Below are 16696 nucleotides of genomic sequence, written 5' to 3'. Positions count from 1 at the left end.
TGCAGATAAGTGGTTCTTGCCTTTAAAAGACTGTGATTCCATCGCATTACAGCCCCAAATGGCAATGTTGTCTTCATTCTTCACGCTTTCAAACACGAGGCAGCCAGAGGCCCCGCTCTCTGCTGTTGGTGACACTGTCTGTCCCCTGGGAATTCTTCAGAGCTGTTCACCATGGAAACACGGGTCGCATAACAGAGACACCTGACCCTGTGCAGAGGAGTGCTCCTGACCGCAGGGACAAATGAGCGCCCAGGCAGATGGCTGCCTGGAGGCCAGGCCCGCGCTGACCCGCCCCGCCTGTGAACAGGGTCACTGGCCTAGGACTGACCCGGCCTCCGCCGTCTGCCCCTTTCTCGGGGCCCAGAAGCAGCAGAGCCAGGCCCCATAGTGGAGGGAAGCAGGGCCTTGACCTCCGGCCGCAGGCCTGGGAGAAAAGGAGGGGAGGCTGGCCTGCCCGCCTCGCCCTCAGCCTCTGCCATGCTTTGCAGCGGACAAAGCTGATTCCCAGAAAGGCTGCGAGGCCCAGCATGAGGTGCAGCCCCTGAGGAAGAGCTGGGCTGCAGGGCCTGGCCGGTCCTGCCCCTGCCTGTGCCCCAGCCGCATTCCCACTCAGCTCCACAGAACACGGGCCAGGAACAGGTTCCCCAGGTCTCCCAGGAATCAGTGGCCACCCACCTAGTGCTCACGTGGCCGCTTCATTCCAGGTTGCCTTGTGAATTGGACTTTTTACTTTTTTTTTTGGTGGTACTGGGGGTGGAACCCTTCTACCTCTGGGCTACACTCCCAGACCTATTTTTTTTTATATTTTATTTGGAAACAGGGTCTCACTAAGTTGCTGAAAGCCTTACTAAGTAGCTGAGGCTGGCTTCGAACCTGTGTGATCCTCCTGTCTCTTGTAATCCCCCCAAACACGGGGATTACAAGCGTGCGCCACCACGCCTGGCTCCAGACCTATTATTTTATATTTTATTTGGAAACAGGGTTTCCTTAAGCCAGCGAGGCTGGCTTCGAACCTGCGCGATCCTCCTGTCTCTGCCTCCCAAGCACGGGGATTACAAGCGTGCGCCATCACGCCCGGCTGGTCTTTTTATTTACTTTTTGTACTGGGGACTGAACTCAGGCCACTCTACCTCTGAGCAACCCCCTCAGCCCTATTTTGTATTTTGAAACAGGGTTTTACTAAGTGGCTGAGGCTGGCCCAGTCTCCCAAGTACTAGAACTGTGAGCATGTGCCACCATGCCAGGTCCAATTGGACTTCTACATCCAGACAGCAGACCTGGTTACTCAGGTACTGTTCACTGCTCTGCTCGGAGGAGCCCAGAGCCCAGAATTAGAGTCTAGGCCGCCAAACGCCTGGCTTCAACTCTCAGCTCTGTACCACTTCTGGTAAATTGCTTAGCTTCCACATCACTTGATTCCTGGCTCCAAACCAGATAAAAACCCCAGGCTCCCTCGGGGAGGAGCTTTTCCAGGTACCTAGAGCCCCATGCAGATAATGATGAAGCTGGCAGGATTAGAACCAAAATCACTGTAGGCTTGAAGGGGCAGCATCAGATAAATAATTTTTTTAGATTAATAATTTATTATCTCTTTTGTACAGCTAGAAGAATAAGAGCCAATGAGATGGCGTGAATGGAGCTGAGAAAGGAAGGCAGGGAATGAACTTCTATGGGTCCTGGGCTGGGGGCTGAGCAGGAAGCTGGGTGTGTCCAGGTGGGCTAGGAGGGGAGGGCTGGGGCTAACAGTGGGGGTGGGTCATCCCGGCCCTGTCACCTCAGAGGAGGCTGGGAAGCATCAGAGAGAGCCATAGATGGTTCTGTGTTCTCTAATTAAAAATGCACATATTGGTATTCCCAGTTCTTGGGAGTCTGAGATAGGAGGATTGTAAGTTTGAGGCCAGACTCAGCATCTTAGTGAGACTTCTTCAAAATAAAAAAATAGGGCTAGTGGTGTAACTTGGAGGCAGAACACCCCTGGGTTCAATCCCCAGTACCAAATAAATAACAATGATAATAAAATCTAATTGCTAGAGCCCCAACGAACAGGCCCATCTTTTGATATGGCCACAATGAGACAGTGTGCAAGTGACGGGGTCAGAGCCAGAAGGCGAGGGGCTGCCGTGGGCGCTCTGGGAGGGCAGGAGGCATGGACGGGCCACGGGGCAGCTCAGCTGCTTGGGCTGCAGCCTCCTGCCCCGCCTTGCAGGCCAGCCTGGGAACAGAGCAGCCGCAAGGCTGGGGCCCCGCGGCGCCGTTGCCTGGGGAACAATTCAAGTCACCCAGGGCAGCTCTGAATTTAAAGTCAAACCTCAGAAATAAATTAGGCACAAAAGTCAGGGTCTTGTGTGGAGAGAAGGATTTAAGGCAAGAACAAAGCCAACCGGGCAGCATTTCTTTTGCCTGTGGGCATTTCAGAGAGCAGCTGCTGGTCCCTGGAGGCCCCTCCCCTCCTGGGCGGCGCAGACCCGCACACCCTGGCAGGCGGGCGGCAGGTTCCAGATGACAAGTTGGAAGTGGAGGAGGGAGGTGGTGCTGGAGTTCAGGACCCCACGGGAGGGTAAGGCCACCGCCTCTGCACTGGCTGATGCAGGACTTTCTAGAAGTGAGCATCACTGGACCCTGCCCGAGAGCGGCAGCAGGGAAGCCAGGTGCTCTTAAGACAAGCCTCAGGCAGGGCGGAGCCGTCCGAGTGTTGCCTTTGCCAAGTGCCGGGATGGGATGGTGGCTATCGCCAGAGCAATGGCGCCCTGGAAGCCGGGAGGCCCAGGTCAGCTGCAGACAGGCCATGACTCCCAAGTGAGGCGGATTCCGGGCAGCCCACCCAAGCCAGGTGAGCTGTAAAGGCCACAGCCACAGGGCAGCTGCTTTGCTGCAGGGGGGGCACCCAAGTCGCCGCCCTGTGCCCTGCTGGGACGCGCAGCTGTGCTGTCTGAGCGGCAGCCGCACCTTCCAATCCACAGAGCAGGCTGAGTGGTGGCCAAGACAATAAAAGTGATGAAATAGCAGGTAGCCTGTAGCCCGCGGGCATCGCCGAGATGCCTTAAGTGCATTTCCTGGGCTTAGTTGAGAATTTCTGCAACAGTTCAGTAGTCCACGTGTGGGTGGCTGAGTGTGCTTCCTACAACGTTCATTCACCTTTTTATTTTGAAATAAGTCTGTTGGCTGGGTTGAGAGGCTGAGACGGGAGGATTGCAGGTTTATGACCAGCCTCAGCTAGTGAGGCCCTCCACAACCTAGTGAGACCTCATTTCAAATAAAGAATAAAAAATAAGGGGTATAGCTCAGAGATAGGATGCCCCTGGGTTCAATCTCTAGTACCGCAAACAACAATACACATACACACAAACACACAAAGAAATATGCCTGTTGTGCACTTATAATCTCAGCCTCGGGGATGCTAAGGCAGGATCACAGATTGGAGGCCAGCCTCAGCAATTTAGCAAAATCCTGTCTCAAAAAATAAAAGCCGGGTGTGGTGGCACACACTTGTAAAGCCCAGCTTTTGGGAGGCTGAGACAGGAGGATCGCGGTTCGCGGACAGCCTCAGCTACTACTTAGTGAGGCCTTGCACAACTCAGACCCTGTTTCAAAACAGAATAAAAAATAGGCTTGGGGATGTAGCTTGGAGGTAAAATGCCCCTGGGATCCATCCCCAGTACTGCAAAAATAAACACAAATGAATGAATGAATGAATGAATAAATAAATAAATAGGGTGCCAGGTGTGGTGGCTCTCGCTTGTAATCCCAGTACTTGGGAGGCTGAGATAGCATCACAGGTTCAAAGCCAGCCTCAGCAGCTTAGTGAGACCCTGTTCCCAAATAAAATATAAAAAAGATCTGGAGGTATAACTCAGAGATAGAAGGCCCCTGGGTACCACCCCCAGTAACCCAAAATAAATAAACAAACAAGGGCTAAGATGTAGTGCAGTAAACCCCCCAGCTTTAATCCTCAGTACAACACAAAATTGGCTCTAGATGGATATAGCCTGTGTCTGCTTCTAGGTGGAGCTGGTGGCAGGCTCTGTGTCTAGCACCCAGGAGAGCCACAGAACCCCTGTGTGATTGAGCCAGTGGCCTCCTCAGAACACTGGGAACAGAAGCCCCCAAGGGCTCCAGTCATCTCCCCAGCCCTGTGGGCCGGCTCGTGGTGCCCCAGCTCACCTGGACTGAAGGCCCCTGCACGGCCAGGCCCTGCAGCCAGTAGGGTGGGGCTGAGCAGGCTCCTCTGCCAGTGAAGCCAGCCTGTGCAACTTGCCACCTTTGGGGTGCCTACAGCATGACATCTACCTGAAATGTACACACAACCTTTTATTTTAAAAAGAATACTGCACACCTGAGTTAGATCTATTTTTCTTGGTGAATTCTGATTGTGTATATGGCCCTGAGGATTGAACCTAGGGGACATTCTACTTCTGAGCTACACCCTCAGCCATACATACATACATACATACATACATACATACATACATTTTTTTGAAACAGCGATTCACTAAGTTATGGAGGCCTACGTTGTTGAGGCTGGCCGTGGACCATAGGAGTACACCACCACACCCAGCATGGATTCTGGTTTCTTTTTCACTGTTGGACTTGGAAATCCCAAACAAATAACATGGCTTAAGCTGGGTGGACAGATTCTCTGGGAGGCTAGCCTATGAAATCCCTCCTGGGGAGTGTGAAGAAGCCCTGCTACCCTTCTTCCCTGTTAGGGCACAGTGGGGGGTGGAGAAATGTTCCTGGAGGATAACCAGTCAGTGATGACACCACTCCCCGGGTGGACTTAAACTAGTGTCAGGTCAGCAGAAGCAGTGACACTGTCCAGTCTTAACTCATGTGTGATTCTCCTTGAGGCCAATTTGCAATAAGTACTTTTGAAATGGCCAATAGCTGTTTAAATCTAAGCAACTGCAGGCCACTAGATTCCCTTCTCCAGCACGGGAGGTTTCCATGCGCAAGCACCTCCAAATGTGTCACTACAACTTGTGTGCAGCTGAGAAGGGGAGGTTTCAACTCTAGGGGCTCTTGGTCTACCTCCTGTTTCTGCTCTACCTTCAGCCACCATAATGTGTCAGTTTCAGTCGAGGGACCCTAGCACAACTTGGCATATCCTGGGGGAGAGGAGTGGGGCTCTCTAGCCAGGTCCCAACACCACATGTCCCTATTTAGAGGCACATGAGGTCAGAAGGGATGCTTTCAGACTAAAAGCATCGTCACAAAATAGTTAACCTTTTATTCCTATGCAACAGGGGCTTTGATCCAGGGTAGGAATGAGGCACAAACTCCCCAATGCAACTGACTCTATACCCTTTACACATTTTTCCCAAAAGAACTTTTGTTCCCTCCAAAATTTATTAACACCTGGGAGTGGTGGCACATGCCTGTAATCCCAGTGCTTAGGAGGCTGAGAAAGGAGGATCATAGGTTTGAGGCCAGTCTCAACAACTTAGAGACCCTGTTTGAGAATAAAACACAGAAAGGGCTGGGGGTACAGCCCTTTCAGCATGAAGGCAGAATGCCCCTTGGTTCAATCCCTAGCACCAAAAAAAAAAAAAAAAAAAAAAAAGTCATGAAACCAGCAAAAGAGAAGACAAATCAATGGAGAACATAGTCTATTTAAACTTACTTTTATTATCATTTTTTCCAGTTACCCAGCATGCCACAATCTGATTGCTGACCTGGATGAAACAGTGAAATAAATGATTTACAAGGAGATATTTACACTCATCTGATTTGTACTCAGCTTGCACAATGCGCCGCACCCTCCCCAGGGTGACGCTGCCTCGGCTGCGGCGGTGCTGGTCCTCACACCACGTTTTGTCCCTGCACTCTGGACGGGGATGAGGCGAGCTCCTGGTGTACGTTCTCAGAAATGGCTTCAAGTTCTTGTTTTTAAAATATGCCCGTTTTAAGTGTGCTAGATTATACATAGGAATTCCAATAAATGACCTTTTCAAAAAGACTTGAACTGAATGTTTGCTTTGACCTTGTAAGATAGCGATGAAGAAAACACACCAAGAAGGCACATGTTCTGCGGGCCACGTGCAGAGGACTCCCCTGCCCCTCGTCTGCTCTTCCTCTTCCTCATCTACACAGCCTCGTCTTGACCTCCTGCCAGCACCCAGTGTCGGCCGCCCTGCCAGTTACTACGCCCTTCCTGGCTGAGGCGGCCCGGGAAGCAGGGTGCACGGCACTCCAGTCCAACAAACACACACGAGTCTTTGGCTCGGTGGTGTCAGATTTTTCTTCTATAGCAGTATCTGAGAGAAGCCTAAAAACGTACTAGGTGAAATTAGAAAATTTACTTAAGAGTATCAAATGTCTGTACACAGATCATTATTTTTAGCCTAAAATAGTATTTCTACTATACACAGTCAAGCCTTCAAATGCTTTAAAGGAATAAAAATGGGCACTGACAACAGCCAGCTGTGCTGCAGGATGGGGCCTGACCTCGCGGCTGCTGCCCACCTCAGCTCTGACACAGGGCACAGCCTTGCCGGAACCACGGGCTGGGCTTGGGAAGCAGCGGCTCCATTCCCGGCCCACCCCAGCCCTGGTGTGCTGCAGGCACAAGCCTGACCCCGCAGTAATTCTATTCACTCAAGAAGTTGATCTCATCAAATGTGCTAGACAGAAAGGCTGTCACACCAGTTTCACTGTCCTTAATTCTGCTTTAGGTATACCGTGAATAAATTATACAATATTCTAAAATAGCACCTTGAAAGAATTAGAGAGGTCACTTTATTTCAGCCTCCTGGATCTGTCCACCTCAGCAATTTTGAGAGAAGAGCTCATAGAAGAATGCCCCCAAGCTTGGTGGTGTGACATACACATACATGCCTGGCTGAACCTGGTCCCTAAAGCCATTCCTCTGTCTGAGTCACAGGAGCAAAGCCAAGTGCTACAAGCAGCTCTGAGGTAAAATCAGGAAAAGGCCCATCCGCACTGACTGAGGTCAGACTATGGTCCCCATCCATCCCACGGAGCCCGGGTCTAGGGTCCCTAAACATCATGACGTGTGAGAAGTACACTCCTGAGGAGGAGAGAAGAGAGCAGCACGGCATCAGGAAGACATGAAAGAACGACTCTCACTAGGCACTCAGGACCCAACCACGCCGTGCGAGACTCGGGGTGAGGCACCTCACCAGGTACAAAAAACCCCCTGCCATGCTCCGCACTAGGAACTTACTGCATTCCTGCCACATCATCTACAGGCCTGGTTAATATCAGGTGGGGCTATTTTTAAAAATTGTTTTTTCTTTCAGAAAAGAGTGATTTAGTTTTCTGAGATTCCAGAACCACGTCCAAAACAACAACAGAAATTGCAGATTGACACAGAGCTTTATTTAAGCTGTCTGTATGAAGGAAAGGAATGTGCATCCCTACCATATATGTGTAAAAATACTAAGGATGGACAGTGTACAAAAACAGTTTCTTGTAGTTATTTCACATCCTCATGGGCTGGAGACTTAAGGAGATGAACAGGTTTAGTATGACCAACAATAATAGTAACACAGTTTCTTGGGTTCATAGTTTCGTCTGCTTAAAATCCTTACCCAGATGATTAGATCTCGCGCGGGTCTAACAAAGGAACTAGCAAGGTTGAGGAATGTCACAAACTATAAAGCTACAGGGAGGTAATTCAATTACCCATTTAAAGGTTTTCTTTTTATTTAAATAAATACTTTACGTTTCATGCTTGCCTGCAATGCACTACCAGGAGCAGGATAAGGAGATTCTACCGTAGCCAGTACGGATGTAGCAGCAACGTGTGTACGCTGAGGTGTAGTATGTGGACCCTGCAGTTAGGAAGGAAGGCCCTCACTTCTGTCCTCTAGGAAAAGCGAGTGGCCTGCAGAAACAGTCAGCTTTAAGAAGCTGGACATTAGGCGTGGCAACTGGGAAACAAGACTGCAGTAGTGCTGTGTGCAGTGGAGAAAGTGGCACAACCCGCCCACCCATGGCCCCGCTTCCTCTCAGACCATGGGTGTGAACTGAAGTCTGCAAACTCAGAGCTGTCCACCCATTGGAAGAATCCAAAACCACAGCTATGGGCCACACAGGGAGGTTCTGGACACCCTCTGCACACCCGTGGCCCCCTGTGCCTCCGTGTGAGCTGACTGAGACCTGGGAGCGAGTGGCTGGGATTCTCAAGATCCGAGCAAAGAACATACCGAGTCTGCCACTGGCGGAGCCCTGTGAGGCTGGGGACAAGGGTCAGCTGAGGCAGTGGTGGGCCCGGGGTACTGTGAGCACCCGTCATTAATCTTTAGGAAGGATCCTTGGCCAAGATCATGGGAATCACTGTAAGATTTGAGGGGGGTAACGAAAACAAAAACTATGTGCTTAAGTGTATCGTGCCACGCTCCCTCTGCAGAAAGAAACCCTGCGTGCCATTTTTCATCCTCTCAGCTGTTTCTTTCTTAAATAATGGACACAAGACAAGTCGGAGGACATACCTTCTAGCCTACTTCCTTGTCAACATGAACATTCAATGTAATTCCAGGTAGGGAAAAAAAGTTCAGCTATAGATGTGAGGATGAACTACCATATACTTTAATTTCTTACTTAATACTAAAGATGAACTTCACTCTGGTTAGAAAGAGGAAAAATAAGGATAACACCTATGTCTGAATATATCTTAGCTGCCTTAATAGAATGCCCTTTATCCCGTTCCCAGCGGCCTGCCCACCGCCAGCAGTGGTTTCTGAGCTGTGAATCCACCTCCAGCTCAGGAGGCCAAGACGTCTGCACGTGAACGTGGCCATGACCCACCCTCCTAGAAAGCCACTCGCTCTTCTCCACAGCGCCACCCCAACACTGTCACACTTCCGTCTTCCATTCGGGAGCTGTCAGAGTTCACTAGAACACATTTCCTCAATCACTCCAGGGTGGACCCTCCTGCCTGGTGCAAGAGGGGCCCTGCCCTTGGACTTCATAGGCTGCTTTGGAAAAATGTCAGCTCCTAGCACCAAAGGGTTTAATCTGAAGATCATTAGTAATGAAGGAGAAAAATGAGGTTTGCATACATGTCCCCTCTCAGTGAGAAATGTTGGGATGTGGAGACATGAGTAGGTACAGAAAAAGAAAAGCTTGAGGTGTTCTTCTTTGTTTCGTTTTCCCTGATGGCTTTATTCAGTGACCAGTGTGGCTTGGTCAGAGTAATCACGCTGTGCTCTCGCCTCCTGCCTGCCCGGGACACACTCAAGGTCAAGCTTGTCTCACACCGGAACGTGCGTCTTGGTCTTCTTCCTTGGTTACCTTGCCAGGCATCTTGACTTTTCACTCTCAAGTGAGCCAACATCAACACCTAGTTGTGTCATCAACCCCTTGGCACAGATGGTTGAGGATTTTCTCATTTTCGGCACCAAGGGGTTAAATGTTAGCATTTCTTCTCCTAAAGCCAAACTCTAATCAATCTGTACAACTTCAGAACCTTATGGAAATTTTTTTTTTACACAGGAGAAAAAGTGCATGATTCTCATTGGCGTGTACATTTCTTGCACATGGGTCAAAAGAAACTGCAGTAAGTCTATTTCATGTAAGTTGGAGCTGCGTCTGCTAATATGACAATCTCATCACTAAAAAATAAATACTACTGCAATATAAACAAAACCAGAAAAGGACATTCAACGTTTTAACATCTGAGAAAAAGCTAATCCATTTAGAACTGAAAATAAAAGAACTAATAAGGCAAACACCTGTTTACCTTGGTGTACAAATTTTGGTGAGAGCAGGATCATTATACCTGTCTACATTCTTTAGCCATCAGAGGTGATAAGTATCAAGAAGGAAGAAGGTTGCCAAGCACGGGGTAAACGCCCTCTGGCGCAGAGCGTGACACGAGACCCTGCCAGGGACTTGGACCCTGCGCCTATACCTTCGTTTCTTGGGAGAACACTGTCCATCTGCCCACGCTGCATGTGGCCCGGGACGTCCACATGTAATGCTAGGCTTCCTCTGCAGGCTCCAGCAGGAGGTAAATGTACAAATACCCTCCACAGTTGTTCAGTCCCCTCCCAAATGCCCTCATGAATTCCAGCCGAGCCTTAGAGACACACACCTACTTCACACGCTGACCGTGACTCAATGGGTGTGCACGCCACCACCCTTTCACAACTGCTTGTTCTGAAATAAACTAAGTCTTCTTAGTCTAATTAGTTTTTGATTTATCTTCTAGAAAGTTAAAAAAATGTACCTAGGATCAGTGTATCTCATTTAGCCTTCACTGTTAGGGAAAAACAGAAACTGAGACATCAGAAGATGACAGCTGGTGCCAGTGAGCGGCAGGGCTGGGGACTCGGACGACCGAACGCTTCTCAGAGCTGCCCGGGAACACAGCGGCGGAGCAGCGGCGCGAGACCTTAGACTGAGATACAGGTTCATGCAAAACAAAAACTGGAGTGTGTCTGAGCATATGTTTTCGTGTAGGTGAGAGGTGGTGAGGGACGGAAACCCTGGCTGGTCTGGGTGCGGGAGGAGCCCTGCTTCTGTGCGAGCCAGGACGGCTGTGATGCCCGGAGTCACATTCAGGAATAAATCTATGATGACGGCGGAGCAGCGGAGTGAAAGGCTTATTCTCGTCCACTTGCAGAGTAGGAAAACTGAGGGAAGTGTGGCCGTCTCTCGTTGTCAACGCAGTCCATGCCGTCTTCATCATCTGCGGACAGGAAATGGCCATGTCAACAGGATAATTATGTTTCGCAACACTATCTCTGATCTATATTCTTAACATTTTTTTGGTACTATGGATTGAACCCAGGGGCATTCTACCTCTGAGCTATGTCCCAACCCTATTTTTTATTTTGAAACGGGATCTCACTAAGTTGTGGAGGGCCTCACTAGGTAGCTGAGGCTGGCTGCGAGCCCTGATCCTCCTGTCTCAGCCTCTCAAGTGCTGAGATTACAAGAGTGCGCCACCACACCCAGCTTAACATTTCTAATGTAGCCAGGCATGATGGTGCACACCTGTAATCCCAGTACTTGGGAGACTATGACAGAAGGATAGGTTTAAGTACAGCCTCAGCAGTGTAGCAAGACCCTCAACAACTTAGTAAAACCCTGCTTCACAAACAAGAAATAAGAAGGGCTGGGAGTGTAGCACAGAGGTAGAATACCCCTGAGTTCAACAAACCCTGGTACCACAAAAAATATTTTTTCTAATGTAAGACGAAGGATTAAGAGAGAGGTAACTGCTCCCATAAACTTGTGTATCAGTAAAACAGGCAGTGATTAGACTGTAAAAACTATCTGATTTTCATAAAGATGTGGTCTGGGGAGAAACAGTCCTATAACCCTCCCTCCTCTCCAAGGTAGCAACGTTTTAAGATTCAATGAAAACAAACAAACAAACAAACAAACCAGTACTATATCAAACAGATTTAAAAAAAAAATAAGGACTCGTTGGGCGTGGTGGTGCACGCTTGTAATCCCTGCGCTTGGGAGGCAGAGACAGGAGGATCATGCAGGTTCGAAGCCAGCCGTGCTGGCTTAAGAGACCCTGTTTCCAAATAAAAATATTAAATAGGTCTGGAAGTGTAGCCCCGAGGTAGAAGGGTTCCATCCCCAGTGCCACCAAAAAAAAAAAAAAAAAAAAAATAAATAAATAAATAAAAAAATAAATAAATAAAAAAGACTCATCTTTGATAAGTTTTCATTTGCTGAAACCATGTATGTCTACATTACAGAAGTCAATGACTTATGCAGCAGCCAGAATATCCATGCAGTGTCTAGTGTGCCCGTGTCTTCTTCCTGGAGTTTTGGGGTGAGACAAGTTCAGGCTGCCTATGCAGTTTTATTCCACATCTAACATTTGCCTTAACTCACCACTCTTGATTTTCTTTTCTTTTCTTTTCTCTTTTTTTTTCCCCTTTGGTGGTACTGGGGTTCCTGGAAACCCTTCTTCCTCTGGACTATACTCCCAGACCTATTTTTATGTATTTTTTATTTGGAAACAGGGTCTCTTAAGCCAGTGAGGCTGGCTTTGAACCTCCTGCGTGATCCTCCTGTCTCTGCCTCCCAAGCGCGGGGATTACAAGTGTGCACCACCACGCCCGGCTCATTCTCGATTTTCTAATGATGAAACTTTGAGTTAAAGATCAAGATAAAGAAAGAGAAGGAAAGATGGTGGCATGGAGCCCTGCTTCACCGAGCAACCTGCGATAGACACTTGAAAGCTCGATGGAGACTGCTCTCAAAACAGTGCTCCTTTCATCCTTCTGTTTACCTATGTTCAAAAGATCACAAACAGCAAGGCATGGCAGTGGCGCACATTTTGAATCGCAGTACGTGGGAGAATAAGACAGGAGGATTGTGGTTTTTAGGCCAGCCTCAGCAACTTAGACCCTGTTTCAAAATAAAAAATAAGCCAAACTTGGTGGCACACATTTGTAACCCCAATACTTGGGAGGCTGAGACAGGAGGATTGCAGGTTCACAGCCAGGATCGGCTACTTAGTGAGGCCCTCAGCAACTTAGTGGTACCCTATTTCAAAATAAAGAATAAAAAAAAACTGGGTTGGGAATGTGGCTAGGAAGTAGAATGCCTCTGGGTTCAATGCTCAGTAACACATACACTTAAAAATTAAAAAACAAAACAAAACAAAACAAATAGGGCTGAGGATGTAGCTTGAAGGTAGAAACACTATCTGGGTTCAATCCCACACAGGAAAGATGACAAATGATCCTGTTTCCTCTTCTCATAACTGCTCTGTGACCACAACCCTGCACTGGTAAGCTCTTCCAAGGAAGTGGTTGTATGCCTGGTCACTCAATTACCATGTGTTTTTTCTTCCAGAAAAATACTTCTGTTTCCTCAAATCCAAATGGGGGTGTGTAGGTAGATAAATTACCAATTCTTCTCATTTTCCAGCCTTTCCAAGGAGCACTGATTCCATGGAATGAGAGCTGGAATCGAAGCTAGATCCCGTGCTGTGCATGGGCCCTGTCACCCCACCAAGGAGGGCACTTTGCTTTTGAAGAACAAACATTTCTATTCTTTTCTCACAGGTCCTATTTTCTATATATTCATATTATTTCTCCTCCCTCCCTCTTTGGTACTAGGGAATGGAACCCAAGGGTATTCTACCTCCAAGCCACACTCCCAGCTCTTTTTATTTTGAAACAGTGTTTCGCTAAGTCCCTGAGGCTGGCCTTGAACCTGTGATCCTCCTGCTTCAGATTCCTAAGTATGGAATTATACTTGTGTGCCACCATGCCTAGTAGTATTCTCTTTTTCATGCAGTAGAGTCTCAAAAATGGGACCAAGATGGTATAAGCCAAAATCATGAGCTCTAATATTGCCAAGACATCCTGCTGCCTTGGCATCTATGTGTTGAGACCCCACTCCACATAGTTAATCGGCAAAAAAAAAGCCCCGAGAAGGAGGTATCGTCTCTGGCCAAAGTACCCCCCACTTTTAGATACCCTTCACTATTATTCCTTTTAACTTTCTACACGAATTGCTCCAGTGATGTGAAATCAGGACTATAAAAAGAAACTGAGTCCGTGGAAATAAACTCTCTAATAATTTGTCTAAACGTCCTTGGCTTTGCTCAATAGTAATGAAAACACTGGCCAGAACTCAGATGCTGTGATAAACATTCCAGCTGCAGCAATCACTAGGTTAAGCCATTAACTCCGGTAACCCAGTAGCTCAGTTCAAGGTAACTGTTTATCCTTGAGATTCTGCCTAGAGACAGAGAAGATAAAACCTTGTGTGTGACCTTAAAGCAATTTAGTTGATAAACAACTTAGCTGCCCAAATACAATAGACCCAAGGAAAAAGATTGTTGACTTTTACCTCAGTGTGAGCATTCTTGGAGAAAGGGAGACTGACCGCATGGTTAAGAAATGAATATGACAAAATAAAGGACAGATGTTCTAAATATATATGTATGAAGGAAATGAAATACCGTAAGAGTAAGAAAAGCATTTTTGCATGAAAAAGAGCTTATCATAAGAAAGTCCCAACTGGGAAAGAAAGGAATTAGAAGGTTAAAAGCAGGTTGCAGAGGGTTTGTGACAGGGAAATGGATTATTAAAGATGAGTAGGCTTCTAACAGGCTTGTTGTCTAAAGAAGAGTGCTCAGCAGTTAAGGAAATACATCTGACAATTAAATCCAAGAACTTCATGGTGTTGTTTGTGGTGTTTTGTCTGCCAAACTGTGTTGTGAGTTTGCTTAAGCTTTCAGATTTAGAAGGTAAAATGCCAACACCTGAAGAAACCCTATCACATCCACCTGAATCACCACATCTCCCCACACTTGCTATATGGACTGAGCACAAAAGATGGAAAGTTCCAAGAAAATTAAAGAAGATTCCTGGAGAAGCCTCCAAGCCTTGGGCGTGCCCGTTTCCTCTGGAAGATTGCCCTTTGGAACTGCTTGTCTGCAAGATCAGGGAGGAAATCCGGAGTTAATCTCTGGATAGCCAAAAGCCAGCTGAAAACCGGACTAGTTTTTTTACCTTTGTTTACGTGTCATTCACTATTGTTTCACAGTGATTGCATTCACTTCTTTTTCTCTTATTATTAACTTTACTGGTGAAGGGTATAAATTCTTCGGGGTTCTTGTAATAAAGTGTCATTGGCTCAAGAAGCCTTTGTCCATGTCAGATTCTTTCTAGGGAGCGCCGTCATTTAGGGACCTAAAGAAATTTAGTCCCTAAAGGGAAAGAATCACTGCAGATAAGAGGCTGCAGCATTTTACTCTATCCTTCCCCACCTTTACTGAGGTTCTCGATTGCGAGTGGACTCGCCCCCCACAGGACTGAGCCGGTTTGCGGCATAATATACCATACAATATCATTGCAGAATCATGCCTGCACTGCGGCTCCCTGGTCTATGTAGGTCACAGAAATCTGAAGGCCTATTGCTACAAACAAACCACTATGCTACAGCCAACATTTCTAGACAGTACTGAGGCTTAGGGAGATCTCTCCATCCTTACAAAATATTGGCTCCGTACGCAGCTGATCGCATTCATCCTTTAGGCTAAATACCTTCAGCAGTGTTTTCAGATCTAAGAAGCCAGACTAGCTGGGTATGGTACGGTGTCTGCTGTTGAGTACAGAACTCTGGAGAAAAAGCAGCTGGAATCTCAATGTTTGGATTCTGACATGTGCCAATATCATTTTAAAGAAGCAGTTTTCCCACTAACAGCTTTGTTTTGCTGAGTGTTTCTGCATGTGTGGGGAAGTCTGAGCTCATCCCTGGCCACTGGGAATAAAATGAATAGCAAAGCTGCCCAGGCTCAGGCCAGGGCAGCCCACTGGCTCTCCAGGGGCAGTGCTGAGCGTCCCTCTGGTGGGTCTGGCGGGGTGTGTGTGTGTGTGTGTGTGTGTTACCGCAAGGTGTCCGTCAGCTCAAGGTTCAGATGGCCTTCACGCTGGCACTTCAGTAACAAATCTGCACCATATCTGCTTATGAAGAAATCTAAATTTCATTGACGACTCATGAGGGCCCCAAGCCTTGAAAATCCTTATAGGCACTGATAGCCCTCGATCATTCCAGCTGCTTTCTGCTCTCTCGACTCAGAAATGGGCAGCAGGTGGGATGTAGGGCAGGGTGTCCTGTGTGCCCTGTGCTGCGGGGCAATGGGGCTATGGTGAGGCAAAGCCAGAAGAGGAATGCCTAGGCAGGGGACCTCATATGACCCTCCTGTGGAGCACCTTCACAGGGAGTGATGAGGACAAACGTGAGCTGCGTGGCATTCATTTTAATTTATTGAGGTACACATCCCTAACCCTTTTTATTTATTTTGCAGCAAGGTCTTGCTAAGTTGGCCTTGAACCTGCAATCTTCCTGTTTCAGCCTCCCAAGTAGGGATTTACAGGTGTGCAACACCAAGCCTGGCTATGAACTACTTTAAAAAAATATGAGAGCCAGGCGTGGTGGCGCACGCTTGTAATCCCTGCACGTGGGAGGTGGAGACAGAAGGATCGCGCTGGTTCGGAGCCAGCCTCGCTGGCTTAAGAGACCCTGTTTCCAAATTTAAAAAATATATAAAATAGGTCTGGGAGTATAGCCCGGAGGTAGAAGGGCTTCCAGGAACCCCAGTACCACCACCACAAAAAAAAAAAAAAAAAAGAGGAAAGAACAATGACTGACTCTGCACGCTACATTTACTTTAATCCCTGAACCCAAGTGGCATCCTGTGCGCCTCATTTTCTTAGCATATTTAACAAATGTAATCATGGGGCAGTAAAAGTCACCAGGTCTCAAAGAATTCTTCTTTATGGGCAAGAAGGTAGAGAGCTATTAATGGACCCAATGAGAGACTATACATTCTAAAATCTGCTCAACTAATTAACACCAGAGAGGACAATAAAGCACGTTATGGCAGCTGTTTGTAGAAATCTTGCTTTTCTTGGCTACTGATTTGTTCTAAAAAAGAACTGCAGTCTGTTTCACAGAAGCAAGGTGGTAAATGCTACCTCAGGAGGAGAGCCTGCTCAGGGGGTTAGAGCAGGTTTCTGCCATTCCCCTCGCTTCTGCCTGATCAGGGATTGTCAGACTAGGAACACTGCCCAGGAAAACCAGGGACTGCAGTTGACGGCCACCAAGACCAATGTTCCCTTTTGTAAGGAAACTTCGCTAACCTGGCTGCATCAGTGGAAGAGACCCAGGAAGAGCAGTGCCTGCAGACACAGCTGGCTGCCTGGGCCACAGTGCACCCTGTGGGGTGCTTCCTGAGCCTTCCTCC

At 47.8% G+C, this 16696-nt stretch overlaps 2 protein-coding genes across 3 annotated transcripts in view; one reads left to right on the top strand and one right to left on the bottom strand.

Annotated features, from left to right (window-relative positions):
- SDCCAG8 (SHH signaling and ciliogenesis regulator SDCCAG8) overlaps positions 1–5671 on the top strand; it is a gene marked incomplete at both ends in the record, with an annotated part of 250021 nt that extends 244350 nt beyond the window's left edge. Inside the window, one exon of the mRNA XM_080698322.1 lies at positions 5642–5671. Within this exon, the coding sequence (XP_080554448.1) occupies positions 5642–5671 (30 nt within the window). The remainder of the gene's footprint in view (positions 1–5641) is intronic.
- The window catches only part of AKT3 (AKT serine/threonine kinase 3), a gene marked incomplete at both ends in the record, with an annotated part of 284201 nt that continues 273133 nt past the window's right edge, over positions 5629–16696 (bottom strand). The window contains one exon of one of the 2 annotated variants that reach the window (XM_080698324.1): positions 5629–5672. In XM_080698324.1, the coding sequence (XP_080554450.1) occupies positions 5629–5672 (44 nt within the window). Of the gene's footprint in view, positions 5673–10568; positions 10655–16696 lie in introns of those variants that run through there. The other variant, XM_080698323.1, reaches the window with a different exon arrangement.

This window comes from Muscardinus avellanarius (assembly GCF_963383645.1).
Source record: "Muscardinus avellanarius genome assembly, chromosome: 7".
Lineage (NCBI taxonomy): Eukaryota > Metazoa > Chordata > Mammalia > Rodentia > Gliridae > Muscardinus > Muscardinus avellanarius.
The sequence above is the reverse complement of the archived record's forward strand: the minus strand, read 5'-3'. Positions and strand labels throughout refer to the sequence as shown.